At 45.8% G+C, this 17,425-nt stretch overlaps 1 protein-coding gene across 5 annotated transcripts in view; it reads left to right on the plus strand.

The window, feature by feature from the left end:
• The first annotated feature begins 6,797 nt into the window (after positions 1–6,797).
• rimbp2b (RIMS binding protein 2b) overlaps positions 6,798–17,425 on the plus strand; it is an 80,767-nt gene continuing 70,139 nt past the window's right edge. For 4 of the 5 annotated variants that reach the window (XM_048993241.1, XM_048993249.1, XM_048993259.1 and 1 more), the window contains exon 1: positions 6,801–6,884. In XM_048993241.1, coding sequence (XP_048849198.1) covers positions 6,837–6,884 — 48 coding nt within the window. In that variant the 5' untranslated portion in view covers positions 6,801–6,836. Of the gene's footprint in view, positions 6,885–17,425 lie in introns of all 5 variants that reach the window. The other variant, XM_048993277.1, reaches the window with a different exon arrangement.

The raw sequence follows: 17,425 nt of genomic DNA on the forward strand, positions 1-17,425 counted from the left end.
TGTGTATCTCACATGCCGTAGTGGGTGACAAAGTTACCTAAGAAACAAACTTCCTGCCTTTGCTATCCATGGAATAGCCCCCCCCTCCCCCCAACCCTAACCCACCCCCCTCAAAATGACCCCTGAATGGCATTTGCTGTCTCTTGGATAAATCCCCGTCTCTGCTGACAGCTGCCCCCTCATCCTCCCCTCTGTAGTATTTACATAGTATTGGGAATGTCGTGCGGCCCATGATCGCACAGAATCTCCAGCTATGGGCCATTTCAGCCTTGCTCCCCTCTATGGGTGAAGGTCCTCTCTCTCAGGTCTCGGAAGTTCACAGAAGACGCCCCCCCGGTGTAATCCATTAGCTGCCTTTTCCCGTTCTCGGATGGCTCTCATGGAAAATCCTCGCAGCAGTGGACAAGCGATTAATACATCGGCGCCAACTCGTGTGCAAGCTCTTGCAGAACCGTATTACATTTACATTCATCTACACTCATGAATGCTAAGATGAAATTGTCTTACGGGCGCTGCAGGTCCCTGGATTGGACTGCAAACCCCTTAGCAGGCAGAAGTGTGTGACTTGGAACCTAGTTTTGTTCACGGCTGTGAATCAGCACAACGTTTGCCAGCAGCTCAGGAGTCGTCTTCACGATTTCAGCCACTCGTTTATTCGGAACGGGACATACCTGGGAAGCTGAACCTCAGCGTGGGGGGTTTTCTTTGCAGGAAATTATTTTGTGTCAACAAAGGCTGCATGAATAAATATTTATATCCTCCTTTGGTTGTACACTTTCGAGGAAATTTGTTAAACGAATTTTGCTTTGTAGTATTGTTCTAGTGAAATAGGGCCTTTTGGTTAGTGCTGTAACCTTGCATCTCCAGGGTTATAGGCATCCCATTCAGGATGTCCAATGCCGGGTGCTTTCTGGGATAGTCTCCAGGTTCACCGTGTCCTTGTTGTGGACAAGAAATTGAAATAGCTGAAAATAACTGGTTGACTATTCAGCCACGCTTTTGTTCCTACTTCATGAAGAAAAAAATAAAGCCATTGACATCACCAAGTAGACAATAAGTGGTATGGAAAATGGAACGATGGATGGATCATCTAAATGAAGCCACATCTTGTCTCCATATTGTATTTAAAGTGGTAGGCATGTTATTCAGGTGGTCATGTCAGCTGCCCTCAGTGTGTAATTATATAACAGTCCCTGAAGAACGGTGGGGGTGGGAGAGTTTGGAGCCTTCCGGGACCTGCTGTGGAGTGTGTTTGGTATTTGGGTAGTACAGGGTCTCTCCCTTCGGTGGTCCACCATGTAAGCCCCGTTTTTATCGCAGACTGCGTGGGCCATTTTCAGAATAGCTTGGCAAGCAGGAATATGGACACTCCTGCCCAAAGGCAGACAAAGAAGCATCTTATTAAAGCCAGAACGTTATACAATATGCGGCCCACCCACCAACTGCAGTGAGCGTGTTACAAATTGCGAGATGAAATCTAGTCCTATGAGTCCTGTGCATTTGAAGCCAACGTCCCAGAACGTTACACAAGTGCCCCTCCCCCTCCTCTGCCGCCCACCCCCGGTCAATCCGGGAAGGCAGCCAGCGGACCCAGCTGGGCCTGTGCGTGGCAGCACCACCCCGCAGCAGTACCAGAACGACCCTCCAGCTGAGCCATGGACCTGCCCCGGTACGCCTGCCCGCCTGCCCTCCCCGAACCCGCTTTTGACAAATCGGATTAAGTAATTAGCGTGACACCTGGAGTGCCGCCGCACTAACCCCCATTGGCTCCTGGCGAACTCCTAACCGTGCCCGTCTGGGCCGTCTCTGCGCCAGTCCGTTTGCGGATCTGTCGCACCGCCGCCAGGAGGAGTGGCTGCATACAGGATTCGCCCGTTTGAGTGAAACATTTACCAAATGATGAGGGCTGCATCTGAAAGTAAAATGGGATCACAAGGGGAAATGCAGAGAAGTGAAATTACCTTACGCGGGATTAGCCAGGAAAATGCTAGGATCAGCGCTAAAGTGGCATAAGATGTTACGACATCAAAAAAAAAAAAATACAATGTAAATACAATGCAGGTGCGAGATATTCACTCATCCGTCTTCCTAACCACTTAACGGAAACAGGGCGCGGTGAGTCTGGGGTCTGTCCCTGGAAGTACAGAGCAGATGATGGGATGCCAGGAGATACAGTATATTAAAGGCATTTAAAGTATATTAAAGGCATTTGCAACCTTAAGAAGGTAAAAGAACGGCACCAGGGTTACTGGAGGCTGTGTGGAGAAGTAACACAGGATCAGTGTTCTCTATATGTACCCCTCCCACGCCAACCCAATGCATACTGCTGTCCATCGTATGGTTTTATCATTATCAGCACCCCATGCCATTTTCAACCTCAGTGGTCTGCAGCCACTGAACCAAGAGCCCCGGCAGGCTGGAGAGGAGACGATGGGCCAGCACTTTGTCTTCCAGATGGTCGTTTTTGTTTTACTTTTTTTTTTTTTTTTTTTTTTTACGAAGGGAGCTTGTGGTTCGATAAAGAGGCTCGCGGCTTGAGGGAGCAGATAGCATTCAGGAAGCTCCGCAGAAGCTTATCTGGGATTCATCAGGCAGTGGTGGCGACCCGCTCCGGCCTCGTCCAGAGGGTCTCTCTAAATCCCCAGGGTGTCCAGAGCAGCTCTGTTGGACATCAGAGTACACTACACAGCTTTTTAATGCTTCTGTTCTTTACTTTAAACGCGAGAACTGCTGTGCGTTCAGAAGCTGGAAGTTCATGTGAATTTTTAGTTACTCCAAAACAATTAAATAGACTGGAGATATGAGTGTGGTAACTATTAGTGGATACAAGGAACGAGGCTAATGGCTGATACAGCCAATTATGTCTTCTGTAATGCATGTTAAGGGAATTTTCGGTGGGTTTTTTTTGTTAGCATATAACAGCCATGTGATGCCCTTTGCCTGCTCTGTCTGGAATTCGCCATGTTCTTCCCACGTTCCCCCTGTAGTCTCCATGTTCTTTCTTTTTTTTTCCTGCTGTCCAAAAACACGCTGTCTCTAAATTGTTATTAGTGTGTGACTGTGTGTGAGTGCAGCATTTCAATGGGCTGGTAACCCATCAGAGGTGTGCTCTGCCTTATGCTTGGTGTCTCCTAATATAAGCCTCATTCTCACCATGACCCAGACCCAGATCACTACTTGGAAGATGGATGGATTGATGCATGCATGGGTAACGGAGCCGTTGAACCTTAATGTAAGAAGGGGGAGCCATTATCTTTTGTAGTGATACCTTTCAGTTAAACAGACACCAGTGACCCGCGTCATATGAAGAGGCATGGGCTGTTTTGAGGGTCTGTGTGACACCCCAGGGAAAGGCTTCTCGTTCAGGGCCCCAGGGGGATTCCCCACCCCAGGGGGATTCCCCACCCCGCTCCTTTCTGAATGATGGTGGCCTTCAATAATGCAGCTCGTTTCCACAAGATCATAAAATGTTCATCTAATTTTTATAAGGCTGTTAGCCGGCGTGACAGATCCTGGCGGGCGTGGAAGGAGTGGTGGGGTGGGGGGGAGAACAGAATGGGGAGGGGCTGGCGGTGGCCCAGACCTAGACGGCGACCCAGAAAGCTTAGCTGAAGGCCTTGGTGGGAGCGTCTCATCTTGCCATAATTATGTCTACGTTGAATTGTATGACTGCCTTCAGAACCACTGTCTCCGGGCACTGCTGATTTAGAACACGGCAAGACAGTTACTCTTATGAACATGCATACATGCACACCATCGCACACACACTATCAGTCAAAATTCTGGATATACCTACTGAAAGTCAATTGTTTTTCAACAACATAAGGACCCAGAGCACACCTCGTAGTGAGCACTGTATTATCTTCAGAACAAGGAAAGCGATGGAGTGCTGTAACAGATGACCTGGTCCTCATTATCTCCGGACCTAAACCCTACGGAGCTAGTTCGGGATGAGTTGTATTGAAGAGTAAGCGCAAGGTAGACAGCTTGTGCCCAGACCACGTGGAAACACTTTCAGGACTGTTGGAGAAGCGTTCCAGGTGACTACTTCTGGAAGCTGCTTGAAAGAATGGCAAGAGTCTGCAAAACAAAAGGGGATGATTTGAAATTTTGAGATGACGTTTCTCTTAGTCATTGCAGTATTTGATTTGTATTACTTCTTTGCCTTGAGGCCTTTTACTACAACATGAATAATATAGCTAAAATAGTCCAGACTTTTGACTGATACTGTATGTACACATCTGTCCATCTTCCAGCTGCTTATCCAGTGTAGTGTCACTCTGAGCATGTTACGTTTTTCCCTTGTCAAATGCCCAGATGTCTCTTTCAAAATGGAGGCTTCCTTTTCACATATATTTAACCGGAACCCTGTTTCTCCTGTAAAGCACAGTATTTACCCTAAATAACTGTCTTTATTGCTGCCCGAGCCCCATTCCGTGTGCTTCACCCATCCCGGCCCGAGACGCTATCTCACGCGCATACACCCTTTCCCCTGTATCGTCTTACGTTCGTTCCCCCACCCCTTCGGCCCAGAGGACACTGGGGTGTTTGTGTCACATCACCTTGTTTCATATGGGCCCTACTTGACGGGAAACGGGATCCTCGTACATGGCAGGCAAGGAGAGACGAGGCAAGGCAACCGCGTCTCCAGGCTCCCCATCGTCTGGAAGCAGGCCACTGCTCTACTGGTCTCTGAGCTTCAAGGGGACCGTAATCCGATCCCTCAAACGATGGGTCAAAGGCGTTGGTGGCTCTCTGTGCTTTTCTTGAGCTTTAAATGGATCAGGTGTTGTTAATGTTGATGTTATATAAACATGGTTGGATTGTGGGTAGCTTTTCTGAGCTGTCACAGGTGTTACAGGTTTTCATTCTTTCATTAAAATTAAAGAGTAGATTTCCAAAACTCATTCAGTCCATTTTCTGTTGTTCTTGACATGAGACCACCAATGTCAGGCTTCCTCATTGTATGTTTCAGCGTGCATTCGAAATTGAGTACTTGCTTGCTGGGTAGTAGGTATGATACAGGTTGAGAGATGAGCAGTATGTCTGAATTCTTAGTATGTATGAGACGGTAGGCCAGTGGCACTCTGATGACATACTACATCCTGTGAAAGATCAGAGTATGCACCTGATGGACACTACACTACCCCACAAGGCCACTGGAGCTGCAACCAGAAATGAAGAATGATGCTTGCTCACGAAGTTTTGTCAGTATGGCAGAAGAAGTGCTGTCTCTCTACAAATTTAAGTAGAAACAATACCCAGTTTCATAAGTTGATTTCATAAGTTTTTTCATTGGATAGTATTTAATTTCCGCAGGGGTCAAGCTACATCTGGGTCAGGTAATATGCAAGATGGCAACTACAGTATGTCTGAGTCCATATGTACTGTCATGATGCATGCATACATATATCACATTAACAATTCTGACAAAATTCAGTATTAAGTTTGCAAGTGTGATTTCACATGCACAAATAGTATTGGGAGCCAAAACAAACTATAAAGTTATTCAATGTATAATTTTCATTACATTTCCAAAGCCATAGAAGTACTTACTTAGAAACTTTCAATTTCATTAATCTTATAATGCATTTTTTTGTAGTTTAATTGCTTGAACTTGATTCCAGTCAGACACTACGTTGAGAAAAATGGGCAGGTAGCTATATGGTCAATTAGATTCCCTTTATTTTGTGCATGTGTGTGTGTGTGTACAGCATTGGCCCTCCCACTGAGGCCTGCTGGACCCCAGTAAACCTCCCACTTCATAGTTCAATAGGGCCATCAGAGGTGTCACTAAGGGTAGGAGGCCAGCCTCCACCTGTACCTGTCACTTGCACTGTAATGGACGTCGACAGCACTTTGCGTGGAGGGTAGAAGTTTCAGAAACAGCCTGTCTTCTAGAGGAGACGAGAGGTCCCCGGAGGGTACAGCATAATGCATTAAACAAAGCTCTTACACCCAGCCCCCCCCCCCCCCCCAAATTACTTTGTGTTTTTTTTATGAGATGAAATGTAGGAGGATGAGTCACGGCAATCTGAATCGTCAGTTTTTTGGCCGTCATATGACGCCCCCGAGAAAACTCAGGTTTCAGAGCAAGGTAGCAGGGAAAGTTATGAGCTGAACCTTAACAGCGGTCATGAGGAAAACACAGCTTTTGTTGAAGAAAGGCGAACATGTCACAGCCTGGTTGTTTAGGTGTCACTCGTTCCAAGAACAGGGTGACTTTTACATCCCTCAAACGGATTCTCTGTGAATAATACTGGCTCGCTGATACTGTGTAGCAGACCATGACATGTCCATGACGATTTCATAGCTTACAGTTTTTACACTGTTTATTCTGTTTTTCTGCACATATTGTTAATGTTACCTGTTTTGTCCTGTTTTGTTTCGTTTGAACCACTGGGGAAGTTGCTGTCCCAAACTTGTTGTGCCATCATGTATAAATTCTAATGACAAAGAATCTTCATTTTATTTAGTGGTATGATTTTGTTTGAGCACCTTACTAAACCGTCCCTCCTGGACCCCGGGTTAGTTTATAATTTGTGTCCTTACTTTGCTCTTGAGATGTGTAACGATAAATATGAGGTTGTCGTCAGTCCTAAGGAACCTCTCGCTATTTTGTTTGACTGGCTGTTTGTTTACCTGGGGACCCCGGTGTATTGTGGACGGCAGGGCGGGTAGAGGCCACCAAGCTGTAATTCGATCAAAGTGCTTGGATGGTGGTTGTGGGGTTCACGTGAACAGAGGCGTCAGGTTACGAGCTTTAGCAGGAGCCCTGTGCCTCGGCTGCCCCATTCCGTCCTGGGAACGAACGATCACTCCAGGCTGCTGGGAGGATGAGGGAGCTCGTGTGCCGACCATGTACCGTCTGCGTTTGGGAGAAGGTAGGAGCCGAGGGCGAGGGATGACCCTGCGCTGGGGCTCCCAGGTTTTAGTTATTGCTGTTTTTGTGAAAGCATCTCATTCTTCTACTGAACGAGCTTGGCAGGGCGGCTCAGTCAGACAGTATCGTTGCCGAACACCTTTGGGGTTGCTGGTTTAAATTTGGACCCACTTCAGTGTATGTTTGCCCCAGTCTTGGTGAGGTTTCTCCTGTGCACTCCGATGTCTGCATACTGTACTAATACATGCGTCCGAATGTATTCTGTCATGGATTATTGTCCCATGCAACTTGTAGTCTACCTTAGGCCACTGGCTTCCTGTTATATGGTCTCTAATGGCAAAAATCCCACATAGATAGCTGGTTGCTGGGTTTAGAAATATCTCTTCTGTCAAAGAATAAGGAACGGTGTCAGGTTTTGGTTTCAGGTGTATGTGGGTGTCTGCCAAGTTCCGGCTGTTTAACAGATAGAACAGTAGGTGGATTTGCTGACTAAGAATATTATAAGGGTTTGGAGACTTTGGGAATTTTCGGTACAGTATAGAAATGAAAATAAAAAACCTTTAATGGTGAATCTTCATGTCTGGATTATTGCCTTTTTTCTGTCCATGAAGATGAGCGTGTCTGATGATGTAGTTGAAGTGTGAACTCCTGTGATGAGCAATGCTGGAGTAGTTGTGGGTGGCAGGTAGGGTAGTGATTACGGCAGGAAGAGCAGCATTTCGGAGCAGGTGTGATTCAGCTGGCAGTGCGGTGTTTGAAACGGGGAGGATATTACAGACAAAGCAGTGTGCCGTTTGAACTTATTTGTGAGCTGAAGTTTATCACTGTAGATGCTAGGATTGTGCTTGCTTGATGTGACCTCGAGCAATATGTCGTTATTGGCATTGGATCATTCTGGCTCAACTTAACAAAGGACCAATATGAAACATCCAAAAATTCTCTTGTCTACCTCACATAGCTCAGGAGTTACATTGGCTTGAAATTCGATGAGATTTTTCCTTTATTGCAAAAATGCTTAGTCGGCCATTTTCGGATGCCCGTATCTTTGCAGTCTTTGCTACCTGAAACAAAATTGAGGCTATTCAAGTTTTTTGTCCTAATTCCAACACATTATTTATTTAGCTTGTAGCATGTACACAACTTAAGATAAAAAAAAATATTTCTGTAATCTGTCAAGAGGCCCAGAATCTTAAAGGGTAGTAAAAATATTGTCACTTTTATTGTGTCATTAGAAAGTTCTAGCTTCCCTTTACAACATATAGGAAAAAAGCAAAATAATGTTTATTTTTTAAGGGTTTTATTGAGCATCAAATAAAACCCTTAAGATAAAAATAAAACCCTAATCTTATGTTTTTTATTTCAAAATGGTTCAGTTCTTTTATGGTTCAGCATGGACGATACCAAATATTTGTTGAATTGAGCCAGAATGACCCTATTATTATTATAAAGGATAATAATTTGATTTTATCGGGAGAGAAAAGCCCTGCCCCACTGGGGTTAGGGTTGCAGTGTTGCATAATGCTGTAGCAGCGTACATAAAACATTTCTGTCTCCAGTAACATGTCGATTTGTCCTCTAGGTTGATCATTTAGAGTAAAATATCCAAGCTGGACAAACAAAAATTGAGGTGAAGCTGAAATGACTTCCCCGTGCTTCTCCCCTCCCTGCCAGCCCATAGCTCTCCTTAAGTGTCAGGTGGAGTTCAGCTTGGGACTGTAGAGAGGGAGCACAGGGCTCCAGGCTTCGCTCCATCTTCCTGTTCTTGTGATGACTCATCATCTTCTTCCTCCACTGTTGCGGAGTGAGCGAATGAGCAACAGAGAGATAACGGATGAGATCTGAATGGTGGCAAAGAAAGGCTGACAAGGAGGAAGAGAAGAAGTGAGGGAAGTTAAGTGCTTGAAGTTCCTCTTCTGACAGATTTTCTTCCATAATGGAATGTGTGCTGAACCACCTCCTACCACGTCTTTGTTTACAAGTCTGGAATTGAAGCTAACGCACCGAAGACGTCTTCAAAACGAAAGTGACGGCCTACTTATCCTCAGACAGAATCCTCCCATATGCCCATGCACGTATGTCTTTTAAATTCTGCATGGCCATCGTAATTGGTTGTTTTAAGGTTTTGCAAGTAACGGTGGTGAGGTATTGTGGCAGTTTCTGATTTCCTGAATGCAAGCAGCCTGCTGTAGCACATTATTATGCAGGCCGGTCCTCATTTAACCGTTTGGAATGAATAAGGACGACAACAGACAAGCTCACGTGGTCGTGTTTTGAGCAGAGTAGGCAGGGGCTCTTTAATGCACAGGCTTTCCCATGCTAAAGCCCTGGGGCCTCTTCCAAACTAGGCAGCTGTCTAGGGTCAGATGGATACAAGGGGGCCCAGACATGGGGTCCCCCACGTCTCCAGGGTGACAAATTTTTCCATGGCCGTCCCCTCTCCACTGCCTATTGTCTTTGACAATCATTGAAGACAGTAGTAGGGGGTCTGTGATGACTCATACAGCCGAGGAGCTGCTGGCCATGTCAATGAGTGCCTGAGTATAGACCATTTCAGAATCAGAACCAGGTTTGTGGCCAGGTATGCTGACACACAGAGGGAATCTGACTCTGTTTGTCATTGGCTCTCAAGTGTACTTTGACTGCAGCATCACATTCATATAATACATAAATATTTCATCACATGATCACCAAGACCGTCAAGCTACATTTCAGCAGGTCCCCTTCAAGGCTTCTTGTTTAGTAATTGTTTGAGCATAAACTATTGGCTAATGATGAAATTTTGTGCCCAAAATAATGAGCTTGTTACTAACGTTAGTGAAGTTTTTAATTGTGTCATCATATTTCCCAAAGTAGCAAGTGATAGGCACATTTTATACTGTTATATTTTACTTAATTTGGACAGTGTGCAAATGATTATTAAAAAAGACAAAATATCAGTTGCTAGTCTCTTCAGTAGATTGAGCACCAGTGCTGCCATTAACATAAATGTTACAATTTAACCAGGAGGGACAGAGGAGAATAGGGTGCTTCAGTAATATTTTTTAAGAAAATCGCATAATTTATTAACATTATGTTTTCAGTCGGCATGTGATGCAGTCCTTTGTCACATCAGCGTCACACATCCTGCTGTCTCGCGCACGCAGCTAAAACATCTGGCAGTATCGCAGTTGTCATTGACGGATTCACACGTACAAAAGATGCTTATGTTCTGTTTTTGGCATCATTATGGTATGTTTGAGAGTGGCCATAGCAACTCAGCGGAATGGTAATTGCTCTCCGCTGCGGAACATTTAAAGCAGTGTTTCCCAATCCGGTCCTCTTTCGCCTACAGGCAGTCCATGTTTTTGCTCAGCTCCTGGTCTACTGGGAGGGAGCAGAAATGTGGATTGTCTGGCAGGGAACTGGGAGGGAGCAAAAAATGGACCGTCTGTGGGTCCCCAAGGACCAGGTTGGGAAACGCTGATTTAAATATTCTAACTGGATTGCAGTGACACACGTGTGGCCAACAACACGGACACTGTTTCGAGTTTTAAAGTCTTGTCACATTCTTTGCCTTGACATTGTACATACGTATAGTTAAATGCTTTTTCCATCCGCTTTCTAGATTGTGCACAAAAAATACCTAATACGATGAAAAATAATATAAAACAGCGTTTTATTTTATTGTTATTCTTACTATTTTAAAGTTTTAAAGCCAATATTATAAATATGTGTATGTACATGAGTTGGTATAAGGCAGACATGAGGAACACTCATAATAGGGTGTTGATAGTATGAAGTGCATGTGGCATGTTAGCTGTTAGGAGTCTGCATTTAGTATTCAGAGGAAAGAAACCTGACCTAAGTCTCTTGGTGTTAGTGGCCGTCAGGCTCTCCTGGAGCCTTCCTGACCGCAGCGAAGAGAAAATGTCTGAAAATGTACAATAAACCTCAAAGTAATGTTACTGCTTTGCTAACCCTAGAGTTAAAAACTGAGAATGTGAATGAGAGACTTCTGAAAGACATATTTTTAACAAATGGATGGTGAACAGCTTGACTAGTCAGCAAAGGGCACATTTACCTGCAGGAAATAGTGCCCGAGGGAAAGTGAGAGGAATGCTGGGTATTGTAGTCTTTTACTTGGAAATCTTAAAAGGGGCTGAGTGCTTATAAGGCAAGCGAAGTTGAAAAGAGTGGAGTGTGTGTTACCAGATGGCTTTGGTGTCATATCAATATTCATATTCACTAGAATACAGCGAAATTCATTGTCCACATTTGGGATTTGAAGTCATCTTTGTCCATTGTATTTATCCTTATTCCTGTAGATTCCTAGTACATATTTTCTAGGTTTTGTCTCAGTGTAAATACTGAGAACTCTTCTAAATCTTGGCAGTTCATTGCTTGAGTTGTCACCGGCTGGATTTGGTTGCAAAAAAAGTTGATCTAACCCACGATCAAACCTTATAGCAAGATTCAAGGTCATGTTGTATCTTCAGTCATATGTTTGCAGATCAGTAGCCACTGAAGGACAGACTCTGTATGTGTGTTCGCATTTTCAGTCCCATCTGACTTCGATATCTGATACCTTTCAACCTAAACATAATTCTCAGTGTTCTCACATGTCTAATTGATTGATTTAAAGGGCATTGGTGATAACTAAATAATTAACTCGGGCGACCAATGACTTTCAGTGATTTTTTATTTTTTTTTTGTTTTAGGACAGAATTTGAGATAGAGGCTCCTTAGTGATGGAGGACTGAAGTTTGATCCCTTTTTCAGAGCTGGACTGACCTTTGGCATCTTGTCATTCCCTGTAGTATTTGCTGATGCTTTCCTGAGCCTTAATGACAGACCTCTTTAAAATGTAAAAATAAGCCTGTTTTTGACATATGACAGCCACAAATAGACAGTCAGTGCATCATTCTCCAGGATCAGCAGATCATTAGTGGTTGTGTCAAAACGGTCCCATGTCACCCCACGCACGCATACCCTAGAATAGCTCCTGTTAGCCAGACACGAGAGCCGTTGTTCTGCCGGGGTGTAAAATGCTGTTCAACGTGGTTTATTTCTTGCCTCGACTTCCAAACATGCCCATCGCACCCGCAACCCCAAAAACAGAATCTCACGGATCCCACCTTCAGCGTGCCCCTCGCTGTGTCAAGGGCGGCTAGTGTTAGTACACACTCACCCCAGAATGAGGAGGATGGTGGGTGAAGAGGGGTGGACCCCAGCATAGACTCCATCTTGACCGTAATTGTGCTCTGAGTTACTGCCCTTATTACATTTTCCTGCTTATTATATTCAGCAGGCTCCATTAAATAGATAAGTGGGCTCACTGACAGTATGCGAGTCAACACACGGCTCGGCGTCTCCGCATAGAGGATGCATGTTTCTGAGTAACCATGGCAACAGCAAGTATCCAGGTACTTTCTGTCACCTCATTACACTCCAAAAGTTTTCTAGGAGGTGCTTTCGTCCAAAGCAACATGCAGGTTAAGATCAGAGAACAGGGTCAGACAGAATCTCTGAAACTTGTAGGGTTGAGAGCCATGCCGAGGGACACAACAGCGAAATCGCTGTTCTGGGCAGGGCAATTGACCTGGCCCTCTTCTGGTCACAGACGCCGAGTCCTAACCTGCACCATTCCTCCTTAGATACTGTGCTTAATATTAATGTTTTTGTGTGAATTGTGAATGGTTTGTACAGTTTTATTTATGGACACAGTTAACATTTGAATAATAGGGTGGTGCCACAGGTTCTTATTTATTGAAGAGTATTAATGAGGATTATTTCTTTCTGTGGCCTATATGTCATAAGGCATCCTGATTCCCGGAGACCACTGAACCATGCATTGCACTGCGGAGCATAGGATGGAAAAACCATCAAGCATCTATTCTCCTCTGTCAGCTGCAACACAGACTCAGTTGTACCTTGCCATGAGGTAGAGCACTTCATTAACGAGGTGGCTTAGCTGACACTCTTATCTAAAACCTGTTCAAGGGGAACTGTTCAGATTAAGTACCTCGTTTGGGGTTACGACAGCAGGACCCGCTTCAGGAACTCAGTGCGGTTGTCTAACTGAAGATCATAGCAGGTTGTTTTTGGGACAGTATTACGGTGGGGGGGGTGGAGCTGGGTCCATTTGGGGATGGCTGCCCCAGAGTGGTCGGTGCATGACGTGGGCGCCCGAAGCTGACTTGCAGCAAGGCACTGGTGAACTGAGAGCAATTGATCTGGGGGTTGGTGCTGCCTGACGCATCTCCTGAGCTCTGTAATGCATATCTTGCCTTGTTTGGGTCAAGGGGAGAAAGCAGTCGGTCCCACGCTCAGCCAAGCCGATAAGGGTTAAAATGAGGTTCTCCAGACCAAGAGACACACCCACACTGTTCTCCATAATCCGACAGATCAGACACAGTCAGAATTAGGATAAACAAATATATGGGCAATTACTTCCTAATGTGCACTGGCTGGTCAGCATCACCGTGACTTAAGATGACATAATCTGGTTTTAAGTTGCGTTGGAGGCTCTCCGTCCCAATTTGTGCACTCATTTGTCTGTTGTATCTCCCCCACTCCCCTTCCATTTTAGTTTATTGGACAGCCCTTCTGTGGCTCAGTGCAGGGTGTATGGTGGGGGTGGGTGGGGGGGGGGGTGGGGGCTTTGATATCTCTGAGAGACATTGCGGCTCACCGACAACCAGGAAGTTGTCATCATTCATGTCAGTAATACTTTAGCTGCTCGGTCTTGGAAGGCCGATACAACAACAGTCTGTATTTATGATCTTGTAGATTAAAGGTTTTTTTTTTTCTTTTTATGTGCAAATCTTTCTATTTGGCAGGGGGGGGGGCAGAAACAGGATTGAGAACGACTGGACTAGGCTTTTGATAAAAGTGAACCAAACTGGATAAACACGCCAAGGGCAGGGCCACCTCCCCAAACTGCCAAAACAGATGCTCAATCATCATGCCCAGCCAGGATTGTGGTTACTTCCAGCTGGGATCTTATGCAAACCTACCCAGTGTACTGCATTATCTGGTGTAAGTACTACTAAAGTAGCTCTGCTCATTTCCTGAAATACAGCACTTGTCTCTGTGATATTCAGGTGCTCATTGTTACAGAATAATTAGAGCTAATTAAGTAATTAGGAGCGGAGGAAACTGGAACAAAAACATATAATGACATGCCTGCTTTGTGATATCAGGCACTGAACACAACCAAAACAAATAAGAAGTAAATAAACTGTTGCTGTTTACATATACTATAGTTAGCATCTCTGTCTGCCAGCATGAAGTGTTATAATGTATATTCAGGTATTTTCCCCAGATGAAGTACACATGAGCTGTTGTATCATGTAGTAATATTAACTGACGAGGGTAGAAGCATAATAAGGAAGCGAGCTGATCTGTGTTCGTGGTCACGCTCTCCAGCGGTGGCAGAGCCGTGAAAAAGGATAGTGGTTCTCCCAGGCAGAATCTGCAATGACAAGAAAAACCCACATCAGATTACCAGCCATCGATGTTTGGGTGATAGCCAGATTTCTGGTTTCCCGCATGCCTGTGGGATTCACATTAACAATATATTACTGTAAGCAAGGCTCCATGGACTTTGCTGGTTCGCTCACAGAGGTTGGATGATGTTTCGTTTTATTTTTGCCTGATTGCACTTAACAGCAGTGGAGGTGAATCTGCGGGCTGCTCCGGTGCGCCTCCTACTGGCTGTTGGAGGGCTATGGCACTCTCCCCCCCCCTCCACCTTTGCTTGCTCTGGCTGCCTAATCATCTCCTAACTCCTTGTCCATTAAAATGACGGCAGGCACACACAGCTCTGGCTTTTTAAAGACCCGCTGACCTCATCGCAAGGACCGTGGCACTCAGTAGCAGCACTGAGAAGCTGAAGTTTGGAAACCTTGTGTGTGTGTGTGTGTGTGTGTGTGTGTGTGTGTGTGTGTGTGTGTGTGTGTTTTCTGCCCCTGAAATATCAAGCAGACAATGGCAACGCAGTTAGTTTAGCTGTCAATCTGCATCCACTTGAAAGCAGTAGGGAGGGTTGTTAGCGAATAATGAATTTGCATCCTCTTTGTCCTCCTCCTGAAAGTGGTACCTGCACCCCGCTCTTCCTTCTCAGGCTTCAGGACTTCAGAGGGGTGGTGGATTCTCTCTGTCCCGTTCCTGATCAGATCTACAAGAGAACACTGTTAGAAGTGCATCTCTCTTTGACGGTGGTACTAAGAGCTGCTTCTCCCTGGCACTTCAGTATGGTGCAGCATGAATCGGGCCATGCGGGTCCAACTCAACGGCTCGGGACTTAGCCATGTGTCATTACAGGCCTGTTCTGCAAGCAATGGAGAGGTCACCTACTCCACATAATGCAGTCAGCTCCATGGAGGCTGCTTTGGGAACTTTTGTTCTGTAATAATTTCATTGATGATAATTTCTTCCTTGAGAATAAATGGAGGCATGCAAGCGAATGTCCTTTCCCAGCCTTTTGTAAGCCGGTCTTGATGTGCTCTCTGGTTGTCTTTGGCAATTAATCAAAGGCTTGATATGGACTCCAGACCTTAAGTTTCCAGAGACAAGCAGTAGTGACAGCAGTATGATGGCCATCTGTGTCAGCTTTAACAAAACGCCTGGATTTTTTTTCCCCTTTATAGTATGAGAAGGCACACAGCTTAAAATGGCCTTTCAAAGAAGTAACTCGTGTGACACAAACGGCAGCTGGGATGCTGACCTCAGCCCCTCTCTGCTCCCTTTGTTTATCCATTCCTTTCTTATCTGGTTGGCCCCGCCCCTTCACCCCACCCTCCCTGACCTCCGGTTGAGGGCCGGCGTGCAAATTGCCTGTTTGGCCCCTCCTATAGCACGGACCTTCCCAGGAATACAGCCTATTCTCTTTAATCTCTAAAGCCATAGTGCCAAGTATAGCTTGATTCAAACCCGGGATGTTGTGCCGTGCTGTGACAATTACATGTGGCTGGTGACCAGATTGGCTGGCTGAGTGCAGCCCATGACAGTCCATGCCGCCTTCTTTTGCTGGCAGTGCTAGTCTGTGAGCTCTATCGGTGTGTGTGTGTCCTACAGGAGACGCTGCGAGTGTAAATTCATAATGGGGTCTTTGGAGGTGCACGGTCACACGTCTGTTACCACTTGTGTACACGTGCATACACGTTTGCACAAGCGCACACAGTCCATAGTGCCCCAGTCATCCAGATGTAGATAACGCGATCGCTTGTAACTTCACTCCTCTGTGCGCTTATATCATGGCCTTCGTGCTGTCCTGCCGATTGTTATATTCTGGAAAAGAACGGAAGGCAAGGGAGAGAGACAGTGGTCCGCATGGGAAACGTGACCTCGGTGTATTTCCCTAGGCTTAGTGTCTGTCTGATTAACAGGACATTCGATGCGTTTCTACACCCCCCCCCCCCCCACTCTCTTCCCACAGCATGTTTCTGCGGCTGTCATCACAGTGTGTTCTGTACGCGATGCAACCCAACCAAAGGAAGAGAGAGTTGTGAATTTAATTTTTCAGAGTGTTAAAACTCACCCCCCCCCCCCCCACCACCTACGCCCTAGTCGTCACCGCATATGGTGTTCACCACACTTCTCCTTCAACTCATGTGCTGCCTCCCCGAGCCAAGGGGAGCGAGTGTGTGGCCATCTGCTTGAGTGATGTGACCGGAGGATGTCTGCTTGATTGATGCGATTGGTCGTTGTCTGCTTGATTGATGTGATTGGTGGTTGTCTGTTCGAGTGATGTGATTGGTCACCGTCAGCTTGAGTGACGTGATTGGATGTTACCCTCTTCAGTAATATGACTGGGGGCTTATCCTGTCGAGTGATGAGGGGGTTTAATCCATTTCACCACCCTCTTAGCGCCCTAGGAACCCCAAATCATACTGCTGTGCAACATTCACCATTCAGGATAAAAGGTAATTGTACTTTTTTTAACCAGTGCCTGAATCTTTTCATGCAAACGATACCCATTTGTTTAATGAAATGAATTACCTTAATACATCTAAGGTAACTACATTACTCTCTGTATTCTCGTAAGAGTTTATCTTTTACTTCTGCAAAGGAGATGCCCATCTCTGAAGTGGCTTATGGTTTTATACCAGCGGATATTTTGGTGCTTATTAAGACAGACCAGGGCAGTAACAGGATCAATGTGAAATTCAAGGGAGTATTTTGGTGTAGACAGTGGGGACATGTACCCAGGGACGGATTACGGACCGGGCCAGCGGGGCCGCTGCCCAGGGGCCCTTGGGGTGCAGGGGGCCCGTGGGGCCCCTAGCCCAAAACAATTTGCAAAGCTTATCAACAATGTATTTTCGTTTGTCTATTTTAGAGGGCCTACATTCTTTGATCCTCTGCCTACAAGGGCCCCTGACCCTATAGGGAGGGCGTTTGGCTGCCAAGGGCCCTTGAATTGTGGTGGTGGTGCTGGTGGTGGTGGTGGTGTTGGGGGGTTGCCCTCGCGAACGTTTTGCCCAGGGGCCCACACACCCCATAATCCGTCCCTGCATGTACTTGCCAATATTGCGGGGTTAGGGGCTCATTTAGTCCTTC

This window comes from Brienomyrus brachyistius, chromosome 2 (genome assembly GCF_023856365.1).
Source record: "Brienomyrus brachyistius isolate T26 chromosome 2, BBRACH_0.4, whole genome shotgun sequence".
In the NCBI taxonomy this organism is placed as follows: domain Eukaryota; kingdom Metazoa; phylum Chordata; class Actinopteri; order Osteoglossiformes; family Mormyridae; genus Brienomyrus; species Brienomyrus brachyistius.